Here is a 25,342-nt window from a genome sequence, read left to right on the forward strand (position 1 = left end):
TATGTAAACCAGGCTGGCCTCAAACTCACAAACCTACCTCATGTCCATGGTCTCATTGTGTGTCCCTGTCTGGCATCGATATGGATCCAGGAGTAGTCCTTGTTCACTGCAGACCAGTAGTGGTTTGTATGTGCTGGAGGGAGGGACGACTTAGTTCTGCTCCTGCAGAGGCCCAGGTTCAGTTCCTAGCACCCACGTGGTGGCTCATAACTGTGTGTGACCACTTCCAAGTGATCCATCACACTTTTGGCCTCCTCAGATACCCGACATGCATATGGTGCATAAACATAAATGTAGGTAAAACATTCATGTAAATTAAAATTTCAAAAATAGATATGGGCTTAGTGGAGCAGCCTTTAATCCTAGCACTCAAGAATCAGAGGCAAGCACATCTGAGAATTCAAGGCCAACTTAATCTACATATTGGGTTGCAAGCTAGTCAAAGAAAGCTAGATAGATGGTAAGACCCTGTCTCAGAACTAAAAGCAGAGGGAGGGACTGGAGAGATGGCTCAGAGATTAAGAGCACTGGATGTTCTACCAGAGGTCCTGAGTTCAATACCCAGCAACCACAGGTGGTTCACAACCATCTGTATTGAGATCTGGTGCATTCTTCTGGTGTGCAGGCAAACATGTATACATAATAAATAAATTTAAAAGAAAGTTTTTAAAAAAAAGAATAGGGGCGAGGTGTGGTGCCAAACAGCTGTAATTCTAGCACTGGGTAAACACGAGGCAAGATGGTCAGAGGAGTTCAAGGCCAGCTGTGGCTACATAGTGACTTCCAGGCCAGCTTGGGTTACATGACATCCTGTCACAGCAGAACTAGATAAATAAATATATACGTCTGTATTTATATATAACTTCAGATGAGACCTTAGAATTCCCTTCTGAGTTTTTATTTGTGTATGTGTGTGGTGTGTGCCTGTGTGTACAGGTGTGCTTAGAGGTCAGGTGTCTTTCTCTCTTGCTTCCCACCTTATCTTTTGAGACAGCCTCTCACTGAAACCAAACTTCCCTGGCTCTGGGGAGTGAAACTCAGGCCCTAGTGTTTGAGGATCAACACTTTACCCACTGAATTATCTTCCCAAACTCTGAATTTTTGCTATTGAAAAAACTGTTTAAGGTAGGTGTGTTTTGTACTCCCAACACTTGGAAGGCCAAAGCAGGAGGATTGCTGAGAGTTCGGTGCCAGCCTGAGGCACACAGCAAGTTGTAGGGCAGGTCATGTTACAGTGAGACTCTGTTCACTTTTGTTGTATGGAAACAGTCTCTGTGCAGCCTTGACTGTCCTGGTGCTTGCTGGTAGACCAGGTTGGCCTGGAACTTAGAGCTATCCACCTGCCTGCCAGAATTAATAGTATGCACCATCTTGTTCTTGTTCAGTACAGGGAGGACTCTTCCAAAAAGAAAAAGAAAAAAAATTAAAGCCATTGGCACTGCTTTTGGGAATTGGACAAATCACACTAGATTTTTCAAGACTTAGTATCAGCTTCCAGTAACAGCTCAGCTTTTTGAGTTTTGTTGACATGTAAAGGTTTGTTAAAGAGCTAGAGTTACTGTCCATGTTGGGTAATTTTTCATAATTGAATCTCATCTTTACAGTTAAAACTCAGGGAAAGTTTACTTAAGTAGTTTTATTTTCTGGGACAGAGCCTAGTGTAGACCAGATTGGCTTCAAACTCAGTAGATAATTGAGAATGACCTTGAACTCCAGACTGTACCTCCACTTACAGTTCCAAGCACTGAAATTCAAGGTTGACACCATGCCCTGTTTGTAGGTTGCTGGAGAGATACTAGAGACTGAACCCAAGGACACCTGTGTGTTCTACAGGCTGAACTATGTCCCCAGTTCTTAGGAGATTTATAAGAGCTAAATTATCAATCTGTCCAAAACAGCCTTTGTTTCTTCAATAAGAACCCAAAGGTGCTGGGTATAGTGGTGCATGCCTCTAATCCCAGCACTCAGGAGGCAGAGACAGGTAGATTTCTGTGAGTTCCAGGAGTTTCAGGACAGCTAAGGCTACAGTAAGATCCTGTCTCAAAAAAAAAAAAAAAAAAAAAAAAAAAAGAAAAAGAAAAACAAAACCAAGAACCCAAATGGTAATGATGTATCCCCTTTGATCCCAGCATCCCAGCACCCCAGGAAGAGGCAGGCAGATCTCTGTAGTTCCAGGATAGCCAGAGCCACACAGAGAAGCTCTTGTCTCCAAAAAAGCTTTTCTGAGCCAGATGTGAACCAAGCTACTGGGGAGGCTGAGGTAGGAGATGGCTGGAACCTAGGAATTGAGACCAGCCCAGACAACATGATGAGACCCGGTCACAGTAAAATAAATTAACAAACAGCTGCGTGTGGTGGTGCATGCTTGTAATCCCAGACAAAGGCAGGGGAATCACTGCAAGGTCAAACGTAGTTTGGGCTACATAGTGAATTGTTCAGGCCAGCAAGGGTCCTCTACATAGCAAGGTCCTCTCTCAAAAAAATTAATTAGTTAATAGGATTAAATTTGAAAATATTTCCGAGTGTGGTGGTATGAACCTCTTATCCCAGACAGAGTTCAGGAGTCTAAGGCAAGGGTGTTGCAAATTTGGCCTATATATAGCAAGCCTCTCAAAAATAAATGTAAATACTAGGGCCCAGTGAGATAGCTCAGTGGCTTTCACTAACGGTGGCTACTACCAAGCCTGATGACCAAAGTTGGATCCTCAGGATTTACATGGTAGAATGAGAAGACACCTGGTATCTTCTGACCTTCACTTGAATGGTGTGGCGTGCCAACACATACACAATACAAGGCCCAGAGAGGTGGCTGAGTGTTTACTGGAACTTGCTATTCTTGCTGAGGACCTGGGTTTGGTTCCCAGCACCCACATGCCTGCATACAACCACCTGTATGTAATCAGGAGTTCTGATGCTCTCTTTTGGCCTGTGGACACCAGACATGCATGCAGTGCACTTACATACATGCAGGCACACATACACATAAAATAAATCTTTAAAAATAAGATTACTTTTTATTTCTTTATATACCAGTTATTTATATTTTGTGTGAGAGTAACGTGGTACTTTTATTGCAATCATGGTGTGTAAATGTGCAAAGTTAACTCCCTTCAAGAAAACAGTTAGTGCCAAGTATGCTGGCCCATGCCTGTAATAACCTCAGCATTCAGAAGACTGAGGCAGGATTGTCATGGTTTTGAGGCTAGCCTGGGGTAGAGTGAGACCACATCTCACAATAGTAACAAAAGTTTACAAATTCAAGTGTACTTTAGGACCTCCATATAAGTACTTTATCAGTTATAGCTAGTTTTTGATCACATTGTATTTGTCAAACATGAGGCATGTAAGTAGGCTAGGGCAACATATGTAGATGTTTAGAATTACCTAAAGTTCTGATTTGGTTTTTGGTTTTTGAGACAGGGTTTCTCTGTGTAGCCCTGGCTATCCTACAACTCGCTTTGTAGACGAGGCTGACTTTAAACTCACAGAGGTCTGTCTGCTTCTGCTGCCTGGTCTGGGTTTTGGTTTTAAACACAAGATTTTACTATGTAGAGCAGAGTGGGTGGTCTTGAACTCACAGACATCTTCCTCCCTCTGCCTCTGGAGTACTGAGTGCTGGGATTAATGTTTGGTTTCATATAGCCATCCTTTGATAAAATTTTTATTTTATTTTTGAGACAGGGTTTCTCTGTGACTTTGGAGCCTGTTTTGGAACTAGCTCTTATAGACCAGGCTGGCCTCGAACTCACAGAGATCCACCTGCCTCTGCCTTCCAGAGTGCTGGGATTAAAGGTGTGTGCCACCACTGCCCGGCTGATAAAAAATTTTAAAAGATAATATTTTTTATTAATTTCATTTATGCAGTCAATGTTGTAATTTGATCAGTCTCCCTCTTAATTCCTCCCAGATCTACCCACACCACCTCCCAATTATTTATTTACTTATTTTTTGTGTCCCACTGATTCCAGTTTGTGCTTCCTATATATTCGTGAGTGTGAGGCTATCCTAGCATGGAGGACCTGCTAGGGGCCACATCCTTAAACAAACAAACAAAAATAACAATTTCTTCCTCATCCAGAAGCCATCAGCTGTCAGCTCCTGAGCTACAGGGGGCATTGTGATTCCTCTTCCCTTTGTGCCAGAATGTTGACCTCTTGATTTTTTGAAGGTACACTGTTAGGTTGTAGGGTTTTTTGTTTTTGTTTTTAGATTCTTTGGAGTCTTTTTGTTTCTCTGTCTCCTGTGTCCCCAGACCTGGAGATCAAATCCAGAGTCCTTGTTGAAGCTGGGCAAATACTCTACCACTGAGCTTCACCCCCAGCAATTTCTCTAACTTTGACGTCATTAGGGAAAGTATGGACTGTTTCCTGTTTTGATGATGCTGACTGAGTACCACCCCCAGCCTCGTGTGTGCTACTCAAGTACTCTAACTGCCCTGTCATTGATCTACATCACAGAGCCATGGGTTGGGGAACTAAACTTCTACCATGCAGCAGCTCAGGCTTGCTTCAAACTCTTCTGTTTCCCAAATGTTGGGACTCTAGGTATGCAAATTGCACCTGGCTTTAAAGTATGTTTATTCATATTTTCCCCAAGCAAGGGCTTTTTATTCTGAGTGAAGTGAAAAGTAAAACGCTGATCAAATATGCAACTGTTCTTGGTAGAGCCAATAACAATCATGCCTATCTTATGTTTTTGTTTTAGTGTGTTTTGGAGACAGGGCTCCTATAATCCAGGCTGATGCTATGTAACCAAGGATGACCTTTAATTTCTGTTTGCCTGCTTCCACACCCCAAATGCTGGGACTACAGGTGTTCATCACCACACCCAGTGGAAGTATCTTGCTTTTGTTTATCACTTTTTAAAAAAATTTGAGTGTTTTGCCTGCATGTATATATGTGTACCACGTGTGTGCATGCTTGGGTCCATGATGTCAAAAGAAGGGATCAGTCCCCTGGAACTGGAATTATGGATAGCTGTGAGCCACCATGTGTTGAGACTGGGACTTCTGCAAGAGCAACAAGTACTTTTAACCTCCCAACCATTTTACCTATTACCTATCACCCCCCCCCTGTTTTTTTTTAAACAATTTCTCTATGAAGCCCTGGCTATCCTGGAACTTACTCTGTATACCAGGCTGTCCTCGAACTCACAGAGATCCACCTGCCTCGCCTCTGCCTCCTGAGTGCTGGCATTAAAGGCATGCACCACCACCACCTGGCTACCTATCATTTCTTAAATTTGTTAATGACAATCTTGTGTATATGTTTGTGTGGCTGTATATCTGTGGCAGGTGCACATACACATGTGGAGGCTGTGGCAGGCACACATACATGTGTGGAGGTTAGAAGACAGCTTATTTTGTAATCATTGTCCACCTTGTTTACTTTGTGTATGTTCTTTATGTTTATGAGGTCAGAGGATACCTTCAGCCATTTTTCCTCAGGAGCTGTCTGTCTTTTTTTTTTTTTTTTTAAGATAGACTTAACTGTCTTGGAAAATTCATTATATAGACAAGATAGGTTTTTAACTCAAAGAGATCCATCTGCCTCAGCCTCCTGAGTGCTGGGATTATAGGCATGTGTACTCATGGCCAAGATCCTTCCTCATTTCCCCAGTCAGGAGAAAGTCCCTGACTGGGACCTGGGACTTACATTATGCTAAACTAGGTGTCAGCAAGCCCCAGGGATCACCCTCCTTCCCCAGTGCTAGAATTGATAAGTGCAGGCTCCCACACCTGACTTTTTTATGTGGGTTCAGGGAACAAACTCAGGTTCTTAAGCTTTATGGCAATCAGTTTACCAATTTAGCTATGTCCTGTCCCCTCACCCTTTTATTATTTTGAGACAGGGTCTCACATGGCCAGCCCAGGCTGGCCTAGAATTTGGTATGGACAGGAAATGACTTTGAACTTCTGGTCCTCCTGTTTCTACTTCCTGATTGGTGGGATTACGGGCATGAGTACATGCCTGGATTACCAAACCCAGGACTCTACACGATAGGGAACCACTGTGCCAACTAAACTACATTCCCAGGCCATTATTTAAGAGAAAATCTGTTTTTCATTTCTAAATTAATCTTGAATTCTTTGGGTCTGTCCTCTAAAACTTGAAATCAAAAGGATTCTACCTCTTAGTGGTCTCAATGTTTTTGACTGTCCCAAGAAAAGTTCTGTCTACCTGTCAGTCCGGGCCTCAGTTTCCTCTCATTTATAGCCTTAGTACAAGAAAGGGAACAAACTGAAATTGCTCACTTGCAAGCCAGGTCTTTTGAGCAGCTGTTAAAATGTAGGCTGGGGTGTGTGTGGGGGGGTGGAGGATCGTTTGTCATCACAACCTTGTTACTACAGGCAACTCAGCGTCTTCTCTGCTGGAAGAGTAGTCTGTGTTTTAATCTAGAAAGTTTTAGTTAACATTTATCATTCCAAGAACATAAATAGCAAAATGTTAGTGCCTTTGAAACATTGAGACAAAATTTTGCATAATCCAAGGTGAAGTGGAATAATTTAGAGACACTTAAAACTATTTGTGTGTATGTTTAAAACCCGGACATAGTTTCACTTCAAAGTAGTGACAGAAGCATTTAAGGTCTTCCCAGAGTGGGGTCTGGAAAGTCCATGTTTCTAAGAGTAGAAGAAATAGGTTGTTTCTAGCTCAATCTTAGGAAAACGATCTCACTGCTGCATCCTGCTCTGGTGCACTCAAATGAGGTATGGCTTTGCATGGTAAAGCCAGAGGGCACTATTGCTGCTTTCTGCCAAACAGCCAGTTTTCTAAGGCTGCTGCATGATGTCATAGAATTTAAAAAAAAAAAAAAAACCACGGAAACTGTTTCAAAATAGATATTTAATGCAATCTTTAGGTCAAAAAATTGATTTTTACAATTTCTGCAGTAGACCACCTGCCAGAATGGGACCAACAGTCTTTTGAAGGCCTCGGGTCCATCCTACTGGCACAGTTTCCCTTGATTTACTGATTTTGTCTGTGCTGCTTATGCATTCTTGAAATTTCCTTCATCTCCACTGTTGCCATTTAGCTGCCAGAACAGAGAAGGGTACCCCTCCCACCCTGTTTAGGGGTTCTTAAAGAATTGGGCAATCTCCTGAGTCTCTTGAACCAGTGGCTGTTTGTAAATATATATCTCACAAGACTACATACAATTATATGGGGTGCATGGACCCCCAAGGCCCCCTGTGGTTTTTAAGGCTCCAGGTTAAGGAACCACTGTGCTAATAATTTGAGCAATACAATTGCCCTAGGGAAATACTGACACAGGTCAGGTGAAGGAGGGATGCATTAACTATGACAAGAAGGAACAATGGTTGAATTTATTTTTTTAGTCTGCGGTAGGAACTAGTTCTCAGAGCTTTCCTGCATTTTCAAGAGCAGAAGTCCCTAACCTAGGCAGCTGTCCAGCAGCCCAGGAGACTGAGACTAGCTGTTGTACTGAGGACATGCAGGGTTTCTGCTCATCACCTCAGGGCCTCAGGCCCTCTCTGTAACCAACAGAAAGGGGCATTTCAAATTTTAGTTTGATTCTAATGGATAGGTCAGCTTTTCTTAATAGAGAAAAATACTTTTAAGTATAGGACAATGAAGCTAAGTCCTTGGATTACTTAGCCAATTCAAGCCAATATTCTGTCTCTAACATGTTAACATAGAGTTACCCCACAAGTTTATTTCTTGCTTGCACTGAGAAAGCAAGTTTACCAGGAGCCTCACCTAGGTCTCCAGGACTCCTTAGCATTATTGGAGTTGGGGGCGAGGGCTTAGAGGGAAGCCAGGACTACTGAACTGGACTTGTAGAGCTGGAATGATGCTTCCAGTTCTCTAACAGATTGCCAAACTAGGTTTATTCTTTGGTTAGCACACTTCTGAATGGCCATTGAGGGGCAGATGCTGGGCTTCTGTTTGTAGCCACTTTCTGTCCCCCCAAATACCAAGCAACTCATAAAGGCATTAGGAAGCAAGCACAGTTTAGTACTGAAGATAAAGCTGAACGTATTTTACCTGAACTGCATTTTGAAGCATACTAAAACCATAAGTGGGGGGCAAACCAAATTTCAGGTAGTTTTGCAAACTGATAAATTTAACAGTTTTTTTTTTACCCTTCCTCAAAAGTACAGTCACACCAATCAACACGATTTTGAATCTCTAGAAATCACACTGAAACTGTTACATTTACAAACATTAAATTTATTATAACTAGAATGAATGTAATGGGTCTCAGATTTGGCCACCTCATAGCTCCGCTTAAGGAGGGGATTTTTAAACAGAAAAATGCATTTTAACTTGGTCAAATTACTTGCACATTAAGAAACAACGTCTAAGAAGGAAAACAAGAAAAGCAACCCTTCAGTTTCACATAATTAAAGAACAGGAGAAAGCACACAAGTAACATCATGGCTAAATTTACCAAACCAAAGCCAGGGGGATTTTCTCTTCTGATTATGTGTCATAAAAAGGTCCGCTGTCTTATATACACATGTATATAATGTTACATTCCAGCACTGTAAAAAGTCCCCTTTGCCCCCTCCCCCCCAAAGTTTTCAGTCTAGTCGCCGAACTTGGAAAGCGGCGCTCGCTCCTGCTGCCGGTGTAATTCGTTCTCGGTCAGCAGCTGGAGGTTCTCGGCGCGCAGCCGGTCCAGCTCCAGCTCCAGCTCCCGCACTCGCGCATCGACGCCGCCCAGCCGCTTGCTCTCCAGCCGCAGTCGGTTATTTTCGTCCTCCTTGCGCGAGAGGCACTTCTCCAGCTCCAGGTACTCTTTGATGAGCTCCTGCTTGCTCATGTTCTGCAGGCTCTCGGCGTGGTACCGTTCATACGTCTCCGAGAAGTCCCGCTGCAGAAACTCGCTGCCGTCCCCTCCCATGCCATCGCTGCCCCCGTCCTCCTCACCAACTTCTTCCACAAAGTCCTCATCGCTGGTGTCGTCGGATTTGGCGGCTGCCCGCTTGGGGTAGAGGCCGGTTTTGAGGTCAGGCTCCTCCTGATCGTGGTCATCCATAAGGAACTGCGTGGTGTTATAGGGCGCTACCGGCTGGCCCTTGGCGAACATCTCGGCTCGAACCCGCGAAGCTCGCAGGCTCTGCTTCTCGTCGAACTTTTTCTTCTCCTCCCAAGTCAGCTTGTAGTATGGCTTCCAATGCCGCTTCTTCTTGGAGGGGCGCCTCCGATGCTTTTTCTTGCCCAACTGTCTCTGCTGCTGTCCCCATGCCTCCTCGCCTCCAGCGGCAGAAGCACCCAACTTGGTGGCCTCCGAGTCATGACCTGGCAGGACAAGGGACTCAGACATCGGTTCCCCCTCCACCGACGGGGAGGCACCGCCAGTAGATAGGTCCTCCCCATTCTGGCCCTTCTCGCCCGTTTCCAGGCAGCTTGATTCTGGACGGTCATTGGTCTGCAGTGGGGACGGCTGGAGTTTCAGGCCCCCCTCTCCCTCCTGTCCCGGACGGCCACCCGACTGCGGGGACGCTCTCGATTGCCACCTACTGTCCTCCTTGGGCACCCGTTCCTCCACGCCTGGGGGGCGCTCAGAGTTCTGCTCCTCATGGACAACAGCAGCACCTGTACAGTTGCTAGTTGGAGGCTGGTGTTGATGTTCTGACAAGAGTGGCTCGGCCATGGCTTTAGTAGAGTCCTCTTCAGGAAGTTTGAGAAATTTGGCTTAAGAAAAAAAAAAAGGCTTTTCTTTCTTTTCAGAGAATGTCCAACAAAGTCCTCTTCGGCCGGTAATTTCTGCAGTGACTTCTTTCGTCCGTCTTGTCAGCAAACTCAAATTGCAACTTGGAGTTAAGTCAATAAAGGGTTAAGAGCTCACAAGCGTGGCCAACTAGCAAGTCCAAGAGGATGCAGTAGCAGGCAGAGTACGTAATGTAGACGGGTGGGCTTCACGCCTCCCCGCCGAGCGCTCCCACGATGGAGGAGTTGGTGGGCAAGGAGGTGAGGCTTAAGTCCAATGGGTTAAACCCAGCCCCGAAGGGGTTAAAACTACCCGATGACGCTGCCTCCGAGGGGCCGAATCCACAAAGGGTTAAATCCCCTGCCGCAGAGCCCACAAGGGGTTAAAGTCCCAGAGCCGCCACCTCCCACTTCCACGGGTGTCGCTCCAACCCGAGCTCCCAGTTCCCCAGGCCGGGCCGGAGCCTTAGCCGAGGACAGACAAACTCATCTCCCCTCTGGCTCGATGCTCCGCTCAGTTCTCCTCCGCCTCCTCCTCTTTTCCTCCCTCCCTCCTCCCCCTTCAGACAGCTCTTCTTCCGCCTCCTCCTCCGGCTTCCCCTCCCAACCTGACTTTCCACCTGCCAACTTCCAACTGCTGTCTCCCAGCCCTCAGCGCCTCTTATATATAGAAGGTTGCTAGCCCCGCCTGTGCGCATGCGTAACGGAGTCCCGCTGTGGGGCTGCCGGGAGTCGTAGTCCTCTTCTTTCTGGCCCGCCGTCCTCGCGCGCCGTGCAACGTAGCCAATCGTAGAGCGCGTAGGGGGCGTCTCCCAGGCCGCCTCCTTCCATCGCTTTGCGGTCGCTGAAGAAACGTGAACGGTCATTGGGCAAGAGTTATTCGTCTCTCTGATGGGGGAAGACCAATCGCAAGGGAGATGGGGCGGATTCTGGACCATACCATTGTGCTTCAGGAATACAAGAAGATTCCATGACCTTTGGGAGCCTAGACAGAATATTTTTATTAAAAGGTGCGTTTAAAAGATCAATGTCGTATTCTGCTCTCAGCGGAAAGGTTCGGATAGTTATAGACGGTTTTCAACTAGCGCAAAAATGGTTTGTCCCTAAAAAGTAGTCCCTAAAGTGTAAAAGAGGATTAAATCCTATAAAAAGAGATGTTGGTCATGATTACTGACATTGGATTCTTAAAATTATAGTAACGTCTCTGAGGCAGGTGAAGAGTTCCTGGGAGAGAGATAAGCGGAAGGATATTGTGGACAAATATTTATTTAAAAAACAAAACCCGAAAAGCGCATGAAGAAGTAAACAAATGAAGAATTAAGAAGTGCCGCCTTAAAGGCACAGTGTGTCGGCCTGTCGTACATCAGCCTCACACTAGGCCTCGGAAGATGAGAGGGCGGGTTCGAGTCCTGAGTGACGTCGCCCCCCTGGCTACCCTGGGGACCCTTGGGTGAGAAAAGCCACCCTGGCCAAGAGCCATCTCCACACCAGGGGCGAAAGAAAATGGACATCCGCGGCCTAGCTCTTCGCGTGAGCCCCCACGAAAGCGCGTAATGGGGGCAAAGCAAAGGAGTCACCCGAACCCCGGATTTGGCTGACGACAATGGCCTCCCGGGGCCTTGGCTTCGTCGCTTCTGAGATCACAAACCTTTGCCTAGAAGCGACAGGAGAGCTCCGGCCAGTTGATGCACGTCTCTGTTGGGGAGGGATTAAAAATTCAATGACTCTGAAAGGAGCCTGGTGTTGTCCAGAGATGAGACTAGGGAAAGAGGCTTGGAGAAGGAGGGTTGGAGGCCTTCGCTGAAAACGGGTGTGCTTGGCCCCGGGCCGTAGGGTAGGTTGGGGGTGAAGTGGGGTCCTATTTCCCCCTTAAAAGGAGTTCGGACTCTGGTCTTTCACTTGTAGGGCCCTGAGAACTCTCTTTAATCCCCTTGGTGTAATTGCTGCGGCTCCCTTTGCTTGAGTACCTAGTGACCCTTGCTTCTTATTTCTCCCTACATCCCAGCCAGAATCCAGTGAGAGTCTACGCATGGAACTATTTGACCACCACAGCCATGTGAGACAGGCCAGGATCTAGCCTCCATTTTAGATGTAAGAAAGCTCTAAGACTTGGAGAAATAAAGTGACTTATCCAAGGTCACCTGACAATTAATTGGCAGATCAAACTAGAGGTTCTGTCTGCCTGACACTCAATACCATTTTTAAATTTTTTTTTTTTTTTTTTGTCAAAACACAAAATCCAAGGCCTGGAGAGCTGGCTCAGCAGATAAGAGCGCTGGCGCTCACATGTTGTCTCCAGATCCAGGGGATCTGATGCCTTCCATGGGCACCAGGCAAGTACCTGACTCATACATACACACAGGAAAAAACACTTCAGAGATGTAAAATGATAAAAATCATTGAAAACCAGGCGGTGGTGGCCCAAGCACTCAGGAGGTAGAGGCAGGCAGATCTCAGTGAGTTCAAGGCCAGCCTGATCTACAAAGTGAGTTTCTGGACAGCCAGGACTATTACACAGAGAAAAAACTGTCTTAAAACCCAAAAACAAAAACAAAAGAATTTTAATACAAAACATAAAATTCCCCCCCCCCCATTTCCTCAAGAACTGTGGACTTTATTTCCAATAACTTCAAACGGTTGCAAACAACGCATTTAGCAGTCATCTGCTAGAGCAGAAAAGATAGCTTTTGAGTGTTAAGTTGCTCAGACTACAGCAGCTGAGATTGCAAGTAAAGGAAATCTGTGTGGCAGCATTGTGAGCCTAGTTGTCCGGGGCTGGGCAGTCCGTGGACAGGCCTTCTGGAGCAACTGACTGGGACGGAGCATAAAGAACATTTTACTTTGTCTCTGTTGTGTTGGAGGCCAGGCCTCATCTTCCTGCCTCAGCCTCCACAGTAATGGCAACTGTACATGTGTGCCACCTCCCAGGGGAAAGGCCTTTTATAAAGAGTAAAAGGGTTGAGGAACTTCCAGAGTGGTGGGGGCAGGGCTGGGGGTAGCAGTTGTAGTGCAAGGTGTCTCCAAGGGGAAACAAGAAGGAATGCTCCCTGGGGAACATTGAGATGTTTTGAAAATTCTAGCTTGTTTTCCATGTACTTCCAGAAACTCGGGTCTGTCTGAAAATCCTGCCTTTCTCTGTCTTCATGACGTAGGAGGCACCAGGAGATGAAGAACAAAGAGGAAAAGGGGCGTGGGCCAGAGAAGATGGCTCCACAGTTGAGAGCACGTGTCCTGTGTCCTCTCAGTTCACAGCTGTAAATCCAGCTCCGAGGGTCTGGCGCTCTCTTTTGACCTCCACCAGTGCCAGACATATGCGGTACAGGGACATACACGCCAACAAAACACTCCTGCATAAAATGTATGTTAAACCCCCCCCCCCCCCCCCCCCCCAGACAGGGTTTCGTTGCGTAACAATTTTAGCTGTCCTGGAACTAGCTCTGTAGACCAGTCTGGCCTGGAACTCACAGAGCTCCGCCTGCCTCTGCCTCCCCAGTACTGGGATTAAAGTTGTGCACCACCACCGCCTGGCTGTATCTTAATTTTTTTTTTTAAAGAGGAGATAGGTGGAGGTTTAATCCCAGCGCTTGGGAGGCACAGGCAGGTGGATCTCTGTGAGTTCAAGGCCAGCCTGGTCTATGTAGTGAGTTCCGGGACAGCCAGGGCTACACAGTGAAACCCTGTCTTGAAAAACAAAAGAATTTTTTTTTTTAAAGAGGAAATGAGGTTTTTGGAAACAACTTGACTGGGAGAGTCAAAACTTACAAACTTCAGGCTTTGGAGGATTTGGGTACTTAGTCAGGGATGTACATTAAGGTTGAACCTAGACGGAGGTTACTAGAAGGGCTGAGCTGTGGGGACTCTATAATGGTGGGACATGGTCATCAGGCTGTAGAGTTCCAGAACCTCTAGCCCTTTGCCAAGCATTTCCCACTCTCCAGTCATTGTGAAACGTCTCAACTCCTGCCTTAAGATGAGGATACCATTCCTAGTTCGCAGACAAGCCCACCCGGACTCAGATCTTCCAGAGCCAGCATGTGAGTTGTGAAGCTGGTCTACTTTCCCTGCATTCTGGTCCCAGTTCGATGGGCTCCCACGGCCCAGCTGATGTCTGCCTTTATCACAGGCTTTTCAGCCTTTTCCTGTGACCCTCGACTGTGCCCTGAAGAACCTGGGCAGTGTGTGGTATCTGTCTTTAGGGCTATCCTCCTGCTGCTAAGGCCCCACAAAGTTACTGCATTTCCCATGAGGCCTAAGGATGGCCAAGCCTGGGAAGTGTTCAGACTCAGTGTTAGGGAACTCAGAGGAACACGCCTAGGGATCTCCAGTACCATCCCTTTACCCCCAGAGCAAGGGAGAGCCTGGGGCCCAGGTGGTAGCAGCTGCCAATAGCTAGCTCTGTCGGCTCTGAGCACTAGAAGGTGCTGGAGTGGTCAGTTTAAAGCGGAATACAGGCTAGGGGCTGGAGGCAGCCAGGCAGGCACAGCAGGGTCGGCACACAATATCCGACCAGAGGCCAGGCCACCTAGGCAGTTCTTAGCAAAAGTTCCAAGGCCAAGCAGCTCAAGAGGTCTGTGCAGTCCTGGGTCCACAACTTGGGGGGGGGAAGGGGTGTCAGGCAATGGAGGACTTGCCCCCACCCCTCCCAGTGGGTGGGCCCGGGCCTTCTAGAAAGTTCTCTGGGAAGAACAAGAGGACATGATAGGGAGTAACAACCAAGACTTAAGTAAGGGCTGCGGAAGAGGCAGCATCCATTGGAGCCCACTGCTGGGTACTCCAATCCTTAGGGCGGCGTGCAAAGTTGGGCCAGCAGCCCTCCCCTTGGGGCGGGGCCAACCAACTCCAAGCGACCCCCACCCAGGTACTCCCTGACCCCAGTCGTAGGCCTGTTTTCTCCTGGTTCTTCTAGGGAGGAGGGAAAAAATTCCTTATAAGGAAGCACTAGCTCTTCTTCAGAGCACTTGGGGAGGGAGTGGGACCGGACTTGTGTCTCGCGCGACCCGCCCGTTTTCCCGCTCTTTTCGTGGGCGCCCAGACGGCAGACTGAGGAGGTTTTCTTTTGTTTAATGAAACGTTCAATTGCACGTGAATCTTCAGTGAAGTCCTGAGCGCGAAGTGAACTTGTGCGTGTATGCGGGGCGTCCCAGCCCCCAGCCTGCACACTCCTCCCATTCCTCCCGACTCTAGTCTTTCCTGTAACCTTTCAGCCAATCAGTCTTCAGGCCAGGTCCAAGTCCCAACTCGCCCAAGAGCTGAGTCTCGGCAGGGAGCCGACTCGGCCGGAGCAAAGTCAGGTGACCCAGAGGGTGGGGTCGGAGGGTGCTCACCGCCAACCCCAAAGCTAGGATGTGCACCATGACAGCTGCCAATCCAACCGCTTGGGGACTCGGGGCGTCAGTGCGAGTTGCAGGGAAGGGTGGGGTCTTATGTCCCCCCCCACACACTAAAGGAGGGAGTGCCAGGGCGAAAGAGGCTAGGAGGGGATTTCTAATGCTGTTTCCCTAAACCTAGGGTGGCTCAGGTCACAGCAGGACGTGCGGGGACTCGTCATAGCCTTCTCAGTTGCTAGAGAGACCCCTTCCTTGAGTCACCTCTTCTGGATCCGAAACTGTCGGAAGAGCCACTGGACAACGAAGGGCCACAGGATAAAGAAGAGCAGCGTGGGAGCCGAGAGCCCTACGGGCCAAGGCCGAGTCCTGGGTGGCCTCTGCAGCCAAGAGGGAAGGAGTCAGAAGCCAGCCAGCTTCAGTACAGCCCGCCTAGAAACTTACTTCCAGACTCTTTTGGCTTGGCCTCCCGGAGACTGGGAGGGTCCTAACCTACCTGTGCTCCACTAACCTGAAGCGTGCCCCTCCCCCACTCCCTCACAATCCCAGGTGAGACAGCTTCCATGCCAGCTCCTCCAGGCCTCAAAAGGACCAGGCTAGTGGTACTGTACCGGAAAGACCTGTACTGGAAGGCACATAGCTCATATTTCAAACAAGGACCCGGGGTACTCCAAATATCTCTCCTAGGAGGAGTCACCGATCCTAGGGTTGGGGCAGGGAAGGTGAGGCGGTGTGACAGACACATCTAGTACTTAGAAGCTACAGAGTCCCTAAAGTCTAAGAACAGGATCTGGCTTGAAAGGATCTCCAAAGTTGTGACAATCTAGTCAAAAAAACAAAACAAAACAAAACAAAAACCAAAGGAGGAGAGTTGGTAAGATGGTTCTGTGGGTAATGCCTGCCATCCAAGCCTTATTGCCTGAATTCAATCCCCAGAACCCACATAAAGGTAGGAGAGAACCAGCTCCACAAAGTTGTCCTCTCACACACACACACAGTGGTACACGGTAGAGAAACCAACAACCTCTTCAAGGTCTGCACTGCACAGACAGGGTGTATAGACATACTTGTGTGCAGGCAAAACACTCATGTACAGAAACACTTAAAAAAAAAAAAAGAGCTGGCTCTATGGCTCTGTGGCAGGGTGCCTGCCTAGCATGTGAGGTGTTCAATCCCCAAAACTGCAAAACACAAAAGAATTATTACAGATGATTAAAATGATGAATCTTTAAAATTTAGGAGTCTGTGGCCATAAGAAAACTAGAAATTATATCATTGTGGATGCTTGCCAGTTAGTACTTTAAATATTAATTAGGGTCTGGAGAGATGGCTTAGCGGTTAAGAGAGCACTTGTTGCTCTTGGAGAGGGACTCATTTGATTCCCAGCACCCACATGATGACTCCCAGCCAACCATAACTCCAAATCCAGGGGATCTACACTCTCTCAGACTCGTGGGCACAAGGCACAAACACAGTACACATACACGCATGCAGACAAAATACTCAGACATAAAATTAATGTCAACAAATAAATAATCAAATAAGCCTGGGCTAGGGATACAGCTCAGTGGTGCAGCACTTCCTAGCATGTGCAAGGCCCCAAGTTCCACCCCAGCACTGCAAAACACAAAAGATACAGAAGATGGGCATGTGGCCCTTGCCTGTAATCCCAGCACTCAGGAGACAAAGGCAGGAGGATCACAGGTAAATTCCAAGGCTAGCCTGACCTACACATCAGGACCCTGTCTCACAAAAAAAAAAAAAAAAGGAAGAGGAGGAAGAACAAAGTCAAAAAAGAAGAAAATGAAACCCTGCTTTTTCTGTTTGGAGGAATAAGAGCATTGAAAATCAACAGATTTTTGCAAGCACTAAATAAATTGCTGTCAAGGCAAAGATCATCAGTTGTCAAACAGTATGTCAATTGGTTGATGAGTTGGACATTCCGTGGCTTCAAGAGGAAAACTTGACATCATGGAGTTGGGGCTAGACTGTCACCAGGCAAGCAGTACACGCTAGACTCCTTAGTGGTAGAGGGCTAGGTACCACCTGTCCCTGAGTGTCCCCCTGATGTGAGGAACATCACTCTGATATGGTTTGTTGTTTGTTTGTAAAACAATGATGGCTTTTTTTATTTGTGTTTGTGTGTGTGTGCGTGCACACATGCATGCATGTGTGTGTGTGTTTGCCCCACGTGTGTGGGAGGTGCTCATCAAGGTCTGATTCCCTGGAGCTGAAGTTCCAGCCATTTCTGAACTGTCTGACATGGGTGCAAGGAAGTGAACTTGGGCCTCGGGATGAATAGGAAGCACTCTTAACAGCTGACCCATCTTTCCAGCTCCTGATTTCTGTTTTTAATTTGTTGAGACAGGGTCGTTATAGCTCAGGTTGGCCTGGAACTCACAGCAACTCTCCTGTCTCAGCCCCCCAAGTGCTAGGATCACAAGTGTAAACTACACTGGGTGGCAGAGGGAAGGAGACAGGCAGGCAAATCACCGTGAGTTCAAGACCAGCCTGGTCTACATAGTGAGTTCCAGGCCAGCCAGAGCTACCCAGTGAGCCCATATCTCAAACAAAACAAACAAATCACACACACAAAAAACCCAAGGGCTAGACAGAGGACTTAGTAGATAAGAGCATTTGCTGGTCTTGCGCGGAGGACCCAGCATTCACATGGCAGCTCACAACTGTCTTTGATTCCATTTTCAGGGGATTCAACACCCTCTTCTGACTTCTGAGGATACCAGGCACACATGTGGTACATATACATACATGCAGGCAAACACTCATGCACATAAAAGAAATCTAAATAAAAAAAAAAAAAACACTAAAACCCAAACCAAGTGTAAGCTACCTCACATAGCCTCTGCTGGACCTTGACCAGAATGTTTAACCAGATACTAAACCAATCTTTGGATCTTAACTCATTTCACAGAAAATACGGTGAACAAGGGAATCAGGCATGATTAGGCCCCAGAAGTGGGGCAGTCTGCATGCCCCTATGCCAGGACTAGTTTAGGCTGAGGGGTGTAGCTTAGATGCTGAGCTAAATGCCCTGCGTTTGACAGCTGCCTTCCAGCAGAGGCAACAACAGAAATAATGGTGATGAACTAGGGACAGTGTGACCCTGGACTCGTCAACAGCAGCTGAAAAAGGCAGTTTCAAAACAACTAGGAAAATCTGAACTTGGACTGGGTATCTGGTGATATTAAAGAATTGTAATAAAATATATTCGGAATTCAGAGTGGAACTTTTTTTTTTTGGCTGGTGTGGGACTCAAAGTGTGTAGTTTAGGCAAGTCTCAAGCTTCATGGATCCTCCCGACTCTGCCTCCAGGGTGTTAGGATTATAGGTATGCTGTAATGATTTTAAAATGCTTAGGATCCAGCCGGGTAGTGGCGGTGCACACCTTTAATTCTGGCACTTGGGTGGCAGAGGGAGGTTGATCTCTTCAGTTCAAGGTCAACCTGGTCTAGGACAGGCAGGGTTGTTAACACAAAGAAACCCTGACTCAACAAACAAACAAACAAAAACAAATAAAAACAAAAAACAAGGGGCTGGGGAGATGGCTCAGCTGTTAAGAGCACTGGCTGCTGTTCCAGAGGTCCTGAGTTCAATTCCCAGTAACCACAAGGTGGCTCACAACCATCTGTAATGAGGTCTGGCACCCTCTTCTGGCCTGCAGGCGTATATGCAGACAGAACACTGTCTACATAATAAATCTTTAAAACAACAACAATAAGTGCTGAGGATCAATGAGATGGTTAGCAAGAAAGTGTTTGTGGCCAAGACTGATCCTAGTTTAATCTTCAGGACTCACACTAGGAGAGATGCAATTGTCCTGTGGCCTGCACACACACACACACGTCATCGCCCCCCCCCCCCCCCCCCGTTTTAACTATGTCTCATGTCACAGGTCTGTCTGTGATTTTCAGTTACTTAGCAAATGCCAGGTTTAAACTTCCAACTTTTTTTTTTTTTTTGGTTTTTCGAGACAGGGTTTCTCTGTGGCTATGCAGCCTGTCCTGGAACTAGCTCTTGTAGACCAGGCTGGTCTCGAATTCACAGAGATCCGCCTGCCTCTGCCTCCCGAGTGCTGGGATTAAAGGTGTGCGCCACCATCGCCCGGCCCAGGTTTAAACTTCTTTCCCACTTTTGGTGGCACTAGATTGAGCCCAGTGCCCCAGGGCTTCTAGGGAAATGCCCCATTGCTGTGCTATTGCTGTGCTGTATCTCCAGCCCAACCCCAACAACTGTATAATCTATAAAACATGCTAATTTCTAATGGGCAACTTGGTAAGACCTTGTCTCAAATAAAAGACAAGCTTATGATGTGGCTCAGTGCTAGAGTCCTTGCTTAGTACAGGGGGTAGCTGGGGGGGGGGGGTCCTTCACATTTCAAGTGGGGAAAAGGTGACACAGGATTAAAGAATGCTGTGGGGGAGGGGAAACAGTGTTGAAATCCTTGTCACCAAGACTCAGATCCACCATACTCAGTAGGTTAAGGGTCATACTAGAGATCTCCAAATAGAGCAACTAAGCCTACTCCCGGTTTAAACACCCTTTAACCACATTCTCACTAGGATGGGTACCAAGAGACTGGGGGCTACCCTGTGCTTCAACACTGCTATTAACCAGAGCCCACGGGAGGAGACTGGTAGGTTCTGGGTACAGCAAAAGCAGTTGAAGGGCTTCCACGTTGTGTGCCCCCAGGCAAGCTAAATTCTCAGGCCTCTATTTCCTCTTCTGCAAAAGGGAAATCAAGTCAGGTGTGGTGGTAAAGGCTGTAACCTCAGCATTTGGGAGGCTGAGGCTGGAGGAAGGTAAATTCTAAACCTTTGGGCTACATAGCAATATCTCACCACAGACAAAAGACAACCCTGTAGGCCACATAGTGATGAGAGAGAGAGAGAGAGAGAGAGAGAGAGAGAGAGAGAGAGAGAGAGAGAGAGAGAGAGAGAAGAGGAGGGGAGGGAGAGAATAAATCAGCAGGAAGGCTAAGAACTGGTCTGGATTAAAAACACTTAGGCAGGCCATACATTGGTGGCACAGGGAGGTAGTGGCAGGGATCTCTGTGAGTTCAAGGCCAGCCTGGTCAACAGGGCTAGTTTCTAGACAGTCAAGGCTACAAAGAGAAACCCCATCTCGGAAAGTAAAAAAACAAAACCAAACAAACAAACCAGAAAGAAACAAACACCACTTGGGCGGCCGGCAGAATGGCTCATGTCTGGAACTCAGTACTCTCAAGGCTGGGACAGGCAGATTCACACAGAAGAGCAGCCCAGGCCACACAGTGAGTCCCTAACCAGCCTAGGTGATTGGCTCCAAACATCAATGAAAACAAAACAAAAGGCGGGCAAACCCTAAATCCAGGAACTGGAGTGCTGGCTGAGGGCCCACAGTGACCCCATCCCAGTGCAAAAGCACACACTCTGTGGCCCTTCCAACTCTTGGGGGTGACTCCCTGCTTGGTTTTTCTTGGGCTGGGTTATCAGTGAGGGGTCCCCCTTTCCTAACAGGCTCTTCCCACACTCCCACCCGATGGCTTCCCCAGCTAGAACAGAGGCTACACCACTCAATTCTCTGCAGAGAGCAGTGGACGGTGGAGCCGTGGGACCAAAGCCCCAAACAGCCAAGGGAGGAATACAGGGTGGAGTCCTGAGGCGCTCTTGCCCAATCTTTCAGTGAAGGAGGGAGGCACTCACCTGCTCACGTGCCTGGGACTTGCTCTCCAGACTCTGTAATCTCCTCTGGACATTCCTCATGCTTTCCTGCATGGCCCGGACCGTCCCCACCAGCCACCTGTCCAATTCCTGGGGCCCCATCAGGCTACCTTCCAACCCCTCTGTGGAGCATAGAGACACAGGGCAGGAGATGCAGGAGACAATTTACACAAGCCGGGGCAGGTCCAGAGAAGTCTAAGAGTGTGGTGTTCCTGTCCCCAGTGTGGTCTTTACAGTGTCCATTCCCAGGACAGAGTACTGGGCTGCTGCCATGGGGCTGACCTAGCACTGCCGACGATGAGCTGTGTGACTTGGGACAAACCATTCACTTCTCCAAGCCTTGGTTTTTAACTCCTGAAAATTAGGGGACGATGTCCTCTTCCTCACACACCTGGTGTGCTCAGAGGTCTAAACAACAATTTATGCAAGTGTCCCTTTGGCAATTCAGGACGCAGGACATTCTAGACCAGGACAAGGCAGACAGAACTCACAGTCTCCCTCTGAGAATTCTGAATGGAAGGGAGGGAGAGGACAACTTCCGGCCGCCATGCACCTGGGTCTGTAAGCTGCCTTTGCTGAGGGCGCAGAGGCCAACAATCTCAGAAAATGCCAGGACAAGGACTGTGCTCACCTTGGGCAGGTATCTGGCTGTTGGGGAGCCCTCCCAGACTGCTCTACTGGACTTTCACCTTTGTCCTAAGAGAACAACGCAGGGAAAGCTTGGGGTACCGGGACCATGGGCAGGACAGAGAGCTCACCTTTTTCACTGGGGGACTCAGGGTTGCCTCTGGTGTTCAGCTCTCGGCCAGCTGCTCCCCTCTGCTCCGCGCAGACCTGCTGAGCTGAGTCGCAGGACTCAGGGTGGAGGTGGGGCAGCTCTGACCCAGCGGGAACAGGGGAGAAGAGGGACGGTTTCACCAACTCTGGCTCAAGCTGCTCCAGAGAATCACAGAAAACCTCCAGGTCCAAGTCCCTGGGTGGCTGGGGCTCTGGAGAGGGAAAAGGCAAAGCTCTTGTGAAGGGGAGCTGCACTGGCATTGGGGTTCCTACTCTGGAGGGAGGGGAGAGTGGGCAGCTGGGTAGCAAGTCCTTCCTCAGGGGACCTAGAATTCTTGCCATAGCAGGTACGGTGGGCCCAAGACACGAGACCCTGAAAACAGCTTCAGAGCCTTCCCTTGGCCTCTGAAAGCACAGGAAGTCTTAGTTTCCCTGGACATGCTGGTATAAAGGGGACACCGTGGCACCAAGCGTCTCCTCTCCTGAAGGTGTTCCTTCCCAGTCTAGGCATGGCTCTGTATCTCTCCTGCCCAATGGCTAACCTGGACTTGGAGGTACAGGCTCCTTGGGGAGGCAAGAAGGCTCTGGAGCAGTCTGGTCATCTCTGTGCAGTGCTGGCTCTTTCCGACCTGTGGAGACACAGCCCGTGAAGCAGGGGCAGGGAAGAGGCTGGCATCTTCCAGTGAGATCAAGTCCCTTGTCCCCATTAGTCATGCATACGAGCTGATAACTAGCCCAACGGGGCACTGATTGAGGTCCTTACAGATAGCACACCTGGGGCCCTTTGCTCCTACTGCCTGGCCCAGACAGCAGCCACCCACCAGCCTACACCTGAGGCAGTTTGCTCTGTATTTTCAGGGCTCCCATCCTGGAGATCTGACCTGTGACCCTTCTTAGGAAGGTGTCTGGGGGCCTCGGCATGTCAGGGATCACCTGGTACAGAGGCTCAAAATAACCAAACATATCTTCTGCCACTTCGCCCAGGGGCACTGTGTCGATCACCTGTGCAGGAAGGGTTCTAATGGGACAGGCTGGCTCCTCCCACTCCCACCCCAATTCCCTCCAGGTGGAGCCTCTCCCCTTACTACTTTCTTCCCATGTACATCCACCTGGCATCAGTCAGGATCAGACAGGATTGGGAGAGAGGGCAAGAGAAAGGTGGTTTCCCAAAGGATATCAACGGATAGGACAGGATTGGGAGAGAGGGCAAGAGAAAGGTGGTTTCCCAAAGGATATCAACGGATAGGAAACATGGGAGCGCACCCCTGGAAGAGTGAGGGGCAAGCCACCCTTAGGGACTGAGCACCACAGCCCTAACTACCTTCTGTGCCACCAGCTTCATCTCAGAGATGTAGGCAGACATGGCTTCCCCCCTGCTCATCTTGCCCAGGCTGTTCCAGGCATCCCTAGGAGACAGAGGGCTGTCAGAAGCTGGGTGACAGCTGAGGCATTTGTACCCTGCCGGAGGGAAGCTCACCACTTATAACGTCCAATGGGGTCCCAGAACCCAGGCCGGGGAACCAGGCAGGGCCCCATGGTAGCCTGCTTGTAGTAGCTGTAGAATCGCAGCATCTCTTCATAGGAGGGGCGGTAAGAGCCTGAGTAGAGCAGAGAGTTGGGAAACAGAGGGCACCTCATCAGTCCCAGTTCCAAGAGGATGAAGGGGGCACCGTGGGAGGGCAGAGGTGGCTACGGATCCCACCCCTGGCATCTAAAACAGGAAGCAGAGAGGAATCCCACCACAGTCTAGGGAGGAACTTGGCTGTAAACATTGCAGGGTTCAGGCCCGGTTCCATTTGGGGGTCGGAGCCTAAGAACCATCCTGAACCCCAAAATGCCAATCCCTACAGCCTCACCATTCTTAGGCAGGTTCTGAATGACGCTGACGGCTGCCTGGAACTGTTTCTGGCAGTCGGGCTCTTCCTTCTCAGTGCCCATGCTGCTCCAAGCTCGGGAGCCCTACTTAGAGCAACTCTGCAAGAGAGAGTGTCCGTGTCACCAGGCCTCATGGTCCACGGTGGCACTGTAAACAACCCGTCTAGTTCCCAGAGAGGCAAACAAAGTCCCAAGACCTGAATGCTACCCCAGGAGGCCAGAAGTTGAGCTGAGGGTCCTTCTCCTACCTCAAGGCAGCATCAGTGGGGCCAGAGTGGCGAGGACCACCAGTGTGGCCATGGGTGGGAGGAGAGGCAGGTGGCAAGGGTCTCAGAGCCATGTACGTCCCCAGATGCACCTCTTGAGGTTGCCCATTTCCAATTCCTGAACGGGCGAATCAGCGAGCGAGGAGGAGTCGGGAGGGGAGTGGGCCCGAACAGCCCCCCTGGCTCCCCGCGCCCCGGACCCTCACTCACCCTTAGGCACCCACTGCCGGGACACCGGGGTCCTCTTCTCACCACTAACCAGTGGTTTCCGATTGACCTCTGGGTGGGGGGGGGTGGCAGGAATGGGGCGGGATGCAAAGCGAGAAGAAAATTAAAGCCAATGAGAGGCACCGTTTTACATTCGGCTTTTATACCCTACCCAGTCAGAAAGGCTCTTTCAAGAGTATGCAAATAGTTTCACCATGCCTCTCCCATTCAGGCGGGGCTGAGTTCTGGGTCGCACTCCGCACCACCCGACAGCCAGAAGCGAGCTGCAGCGCCCCCCAGTGGACACACTGAATGATTGCGGCGTCCGCGCGCCCCCAGGTGGACACTCACGGGAGTAGGTCGACTGATGCTGGTCCCGCCTATCCGAGACACCGCCACCCAGCTCTTGGAACACGTCTACGCTGGCAATAGAGGCCAGTCCTGGAGCCCGGCGTTCCGTAGAAGGGACGCTGGAGCTGAGTTTTGGAAAAAGTCAGAGTGAACCAGAAAAATATCGAAAAAGAACATTCCTGGAAGGAATCAAAAATCAAAATCCGAGGCGAAGGTTCGACAATTAGTAAGAAAATTCAAGATCGCAGAAAGGGTGGGGACTCAAGCAAGCGCACAGAATTGCTGGGACTTGGATATACGGGAACAGAAAAGAGCAGGGCAAGTAGATAGCGACTCTAGAACCCGGGAAACGCAACTTTTAGCGTGGGACGCCTGGACGTCGGCTGCTGCCAAGTGTCAGCTCTCTGTCCCTACCCAAAACTTGTGCTTGAGAGCCACCTGGACAGCCCACCCTTCGCATTCACAAGTGTACACCTAACACTACTCGGCTCCCATAAAAGAAGGTTTTCCTTGGGCTGACGTCACCAACACCTTCTCAGAGTGCGGTGCAGATCACTTGACCAAGGACGGAGTGTCGCTATGGTGTACCAAGCCTCTTAAGCTTTGAACCCCAGAACCAGATTTTGGGACTCTAAACTTAGTCGCAGATCAGTCTTCAGACCAGTTAGCTTCAAGACATCCACCACTAAGGGGTGGCTACTGGCTCGGAGATGGGAGGTTAATCCATGACGTCACTGCCTCAGCATCCCGCCCCCATCCCTGCACAGCTCTGTTCTGGAGTTCGATGGGCTTCCCCCACCCCAAGGACCCTTTAGTCCAGCACGAGCCTGTCTGGCTCCCGAAGGACCCGGCAAAAGTGGATGAAGCAGGGTCAGAGTCCCCAGAAAAAACGTGTCTGTGCGGGAGGACAGTCCTCTCCTAGGGTATTCAATCCCTCTTACAGGGACTCTGGCCACTGATGTGGAGGAGATCCGGGTGGGGGGTCTCTGAAAATGGAAAGACGGACTCACTAGCAGAGGCGAACGCGTAGACTCGGGAACGAACGGCTCCGGCCTGGGGGTCCCGCAGGCGCCTCGCACCGCCCACTCCTAGCCTCGCTCCGCCCACCTCCACCTCGTCCCTCCCTCTTTCCCTCCTCCCGT

The 25,342-nt window shown here is 49.1% G+C and overlaps 2 protein-coding genes across 2 annotated transcripts; both read right to left on the minus strand.

The window, feature by feature from the left end:
- Positions 1-8,174: 8,174 nt before the first annotated feature.
- On the minus strand, positions 8,175-10,324 carry Hexim1 (HEXIM P-TEFb complex subunit 1). Its single transcript, XM_038328634.2, has one exon. The coding sequence runs from the start codon at positions 9,622-9,624 to the stop codon at positions 8,554-8,556; it is 1,071 nt and encodes a 356-aa protein (XP_038184562.1). The 5' UTR covers positions 9,625-10,324; the 3' UTR covers positions 8,175-8,553.
- Positions 10,325-14,725: 4,401 nt separating this feature from the next.
- Acbd4 (acyl-CoA binding domain containing 4) lies at positions 14,726-23,921 on the minus strand. Its single transcript, XM_038328215.2, has 10 exons — positions 23,853-23,921; positions 23,625-23,760; positions 23,358-23,475; positions 22,979-23,099; positions 22,823-22,907; positions 22,383-22,503; positions 22,044-22,130; positions 21,483-21,713; positions 20,707-20,846; positions 14,726-15,384 (listed from the first exon to the last, which is right to left on the minus strand). The coding sequence occupies exons 3-10, from the start codon at positions 23,437-23,439 to the stop codon at positions 15,265-15,267; spliced, it is 987 nt and encodes a 328-aa protein (XP_038184143.1). The 5' UTR covers positions 23,440-23,475; positions 23,625-23,760; positions 23,853-23,921; the 3' UTR covers positions 14,726-15,264.
- Between the last annotated feature and the right edge of the window lie 1,421 nt (positions 23,922-25,342).

The sequence above is a fragment of the Arvicola amphibius genome, chromosome 4 (genome assembly GCF_903992535.2).
Source record: "Arvicola amphibius chromosome 4, mArvAmp1.2, whole genome shotgun sequence".
In the NCBI taxonomy this organism is placed as follows: domain Eukaryota; kingdom Metazoa; phylum Chordata; class Mammalia; order Rodentia; family Cricetidae; genus Arvicola; species Arvicola amphibius.

Bases quoted from the DNA above. Each gene is read 5' to 3' on its own strand.
- Hexim1 (XM_038328634.2), bottom strand. From the start codon at position 9,624: ATGGCCGAGCCACTCTTGTCAGAACATCAACACCAGCCTCCAACTAGC.
- Acbd4 (XM_038328215.2), bottom strand. From the start codon at position 23,439: ATGGGCACTGAGAAGGAAGAGCCCGACTGCCAGAAACAGTTCCAGGCA. The intron at 22,131-22,382 runs GTCAGATCTCCA...GTGTCTCCACAG, and splicing joins CTTCCTAAGAAGGGTCACAG to GTCGGAAAGAGCCAGCACTG. The intron at 20,847-21,482 runs GTGAGCTCTCTG...TATGCTCCACAG, and splicing joins TGAGTCCCCCAGTGAAAAAG to AGGGGTTGGAAGGTAGCCTG.